Source organism: Pneumocystis jirovecii (genome assembly GCF_001477535.1).
Source record: "Pneumocystis jirovecii RU7 chromosome Unknown supercont1.62, whole genome shotgun sequence".
Classification (NCBI taxonomy): domain Eukaryota; kingdom Fungi; phylum Ascomycota; class Pneumocystomycetes; order Pneumocystales; family Pneumocystaceae; genus Pneumocystis; species Pneumocystis jirovecii.
The window spans coordinates 1-3,342 of record NW_017264836.1 but is presented as its reverse complement, the minus strand read 5'-3'; the positions used below and the strand labels follow the sequence as shown (position 1 = coordinate 3,342).

At 35.0% G+C, this 3,342-nt stretch overlaps 1 protein-coding gene across 1 annotated transcript; it reads right to left on the bottom strand.

Annotated features, from left to right (window-relative positions):
- Positions 1-16: 16 nt before the first annotated feature.
- Positions 17-3,115, bottom strand: T551_03748 (uncharacterized protein; the record flags this gene model as incomplete). The annotated part of the gene is made up of 1 exon (XM_018376011.1): positions 17-3,115. A coding segment is annotated over one exon (3,099 nt), but the record flags the coding sequence as incomplete, so codon positions are not given.
- Between the last annotated feature and the right edge of the window lie 227 nt (positions 3,116-3,342).

Here is a 3,342-nt window from a genome sequence, read left to right as displayed (position 1 = left end):
CCTGCCCATTTGCTTTTTAAATCATGAATGAAATCATCATCGCCACTAGCACCCCCCTCATCACACTCCACCCACTCATCCTCAGCCCTTCACTCGGCTTCACCTCTCCTGCTTCATCCCCCTCTCCTGTCGTGCACTTCGTAGGCTTACACCGCCTCGTCGAGGTGAGTGTTATTCTCGATGTGACTGTGGATGTAGTCGTAGAAGTGCTGGTATGGGTCGACGTCTTTGTGACCCATGTGTCTGTCGTTTGCAGAGACTGGCAGTCTGTTGCTTTTGGATCTGTAACGGTTGTGGTGGTGGTGGTGGTGGTCGTAGTTGTGGTTGTTATGTTTTTAGTTGTTGCCTCATATGGTTTGACTTTTAGTGGCTTTAATTTGTTGCATATATTTTCAATGTTTTTACATATATCTTTACATGCTGGACAGTCCTCTTTAATCCTGCAATCTAATTCCAATTTTTTGCATCTTTCCTTCAACTCAACATATTTCCCTAGTACTTGCGCTGCCAAGTCAAACGCTGTCGCTTCTAGCTCCGTTACAAGTACATCTTTAGTTCCTCTTCGTATTATCCTTAAATGTACTGTGCTATTTTGACGTTTGTTTGGTGCTGCGTTTTCCACATCTTTTTGGTTTTTTGTATTGTTCTTTACTAAACCATCTTCTGTCTTTTTAAGAGACAAAACAAGATTAGATTTCTCTATTGTATCTTCTGCCTGTTTCTTAAGTTTATTAAATACGTCTAAATCGTCTTTTAAATTTTTTTTTGCTTGTCTGAGTTCTTCTGGTAATACTTTGCATCGTTCCTTAATTTCTTTTACTAACCTAATACAAACCTCTTTTCTAACAGCCTCATTTTTCTTTTGAAGATTATTGTCTGTGTCATTTTTACACAAATCTTTGATTCCTTTATTATTTAACTTTTCCAATATTGTACAATATCTTCCCAGTGCTAAATTACATTTGTTTTCATCATCCAGATTTCCCTGTAGCTCCACCTCAAGAGCATCTTCCAAAGTTTTTCTTTCATAAAATGGCTTGCAATATTTTTCGAGTTTTGTGCAAAAAGTATCTCCTTCCTTGAGATAAGGACAGTTGGGCCCAAATCTATCACAATATGAATGCCAAAAAGGACAAAATGCTGTCAATGACGCTATACTTGGATTATCCTCTTTAAAAGTATCTTCGATTTTTAAAGTTTCTATATTTTTTTTGAATACTTTGCATTGATTTTGTACATCATCTACCATTAATTTACACGTGCTCTCTTGAAAAATGCATACGAGAAAGAAACGATCGTTGTTCTTTCTAGACCACTCATGACATTTTTCTCTTAAATATTTCGCACAATCTTCTCGAGTTTTCAATGTATCTTTATGTTCATTTAATAAAAATTCTTTTGCTTTTCTTAGATTTTCTAGTCGATGACATTGCTGTTTCAGTGTATTGCATGGCCATCTAATTTCTTTTGAATCTTTTTCTAAATCTTGACACTTTTTCTTCAGCTCTTTACAATCTTTTTTTGCTGGAAAATCTCGCTTTTCATTTAAATACTGTCGTAAAAAGACTGCTCTCATCCGAAGATCATATGTAAGTTTTCGAACTGCCATTGTTGGTTGAATGCATAAAACGAATAATTCGTCATTTGGAAAAATATCTTTATTTTTTTCCTTTAATTTCCCGCACACCTTTGTCAATTCTTGTTGAACCGTTTTAAGCCATGTTTCATTTGAACCATGCAACATTCCTTGCATTCTTTCTTGTAATGCCTCATATGCTAATGCATCAAGTCCTTTTTTATAACACGTTGCCTTTACATTCATACAGGCTTCTTTGCCATCTTGACATCTTTTTTGAAAATAAAAACAATATGTTTCTAATTTTGCACAATCTTCCTTACTAAAGAATGTTGGCAACCCTTCCCATCCAATAATTTCATTACTTCCTTTTGTTGGATCAAAAAGACGATTATTTATAAGCTTTAACGTGAAAATATCACATGTTTTTTTGATATCTTCTTCCAATTTCTCGCATTTTTCTGTTCCAATTGCATTAGTACTGCCTTTATCATCACAAAGATCACTTAAAGCTTCATGCTCTTTAGGATTTTTGCACTTTTTGCCAAGAACTTCAGTGCATTTTTTCTTGATTTCTTTATCATCTTCAATCAACAACGCCAATAGAGCAGTTGCATCTCTTACATGTTGTTTTCCAATAAAAACTCCATCTTCTTCTGCTTTCCTATGAAGCTCTTTTAGCCCTATTTGCTCTGCTATTGTAGGCTTGGGTTCAGTTGGGTCAAAACCAGATACTGGAGGTATGTAAATAACGTGTTTTTTTTCACATTCTTTTTCCAAGTCTCCACACTTTGGTAAGTGTTCATTACAATCTCTTCTGTAAAAATAGCATCGTTCAAGCAATGATAAACATTTTCCTCGTAATTCACTCTCCTTTTCAAGTGCTTTTTCAACATCCCGTTTAAGAACATCACATTTTTCTTGCTTTTTTGATACAAATTTGTCACATATCACTTGTTGATCAAGACAAAGCTTCGTTAACTCATCACTTTCTTGACTCAACTCTATGCAAACCTCTTTGAGCCTTTCTTCACATGTAGTTTTATTAGTTAAACTTCCCCGAACTGCTCTTAAAAGAGCATCTTCTGCCACTTTGTCACGTTTCTTCTGATAACATAGATTCCTTAGTTTGTTGCAATCTTTTGCAAGATCACTAGAACATGCTCCCTCTAAAAATAGGCATTGCTTTTCATTCTTACAATCGTCATCCGTTAAATCTGAGATTCCTTTTCCAGCTGCTGTTTGAAGTTTTGTTTTAAATGTAGTGCATTTTTCCTGAACTTTGTCCTTTAATTCGTCGCATTTTCCTTTTGCTTTTCCATTTTCACAAAAGGTTTTGAGTTTTTCATATACCTTTTCTGCTTCTAGTTTGGCATTTTTCAGTTCTTCACAGTATTTATCCAACTTTTTTTTACATTCTTCTTTATTTTTAGAATCTTCTTTTGTAATCAAAGCCAAAAGATGCACTTCCTCCTCATCTGTTCCTGATGCACTTTGTGCCTGCCGCTTAACCGCCCGCGCCACCGCCCGCGCCAAAATCTAGAGGATATTAATGTGAGAGAAAACGTGCTTGTTGGCTGTGTGGGCAGATTTTTAAAGCTGTTTCTATTTTATATTGTCTTCATTGAGATCTTAAATATTGAAAGTTTTAAAGGCAGTTTTTTGAAAAAAAAGAGTAATTCAGTGCCATTTCTGTATTAATGACGATGTTTAAAGTGTCTTTTCAATTAATAATATGAGTATAATTTGGAAATACTTAAAAATTG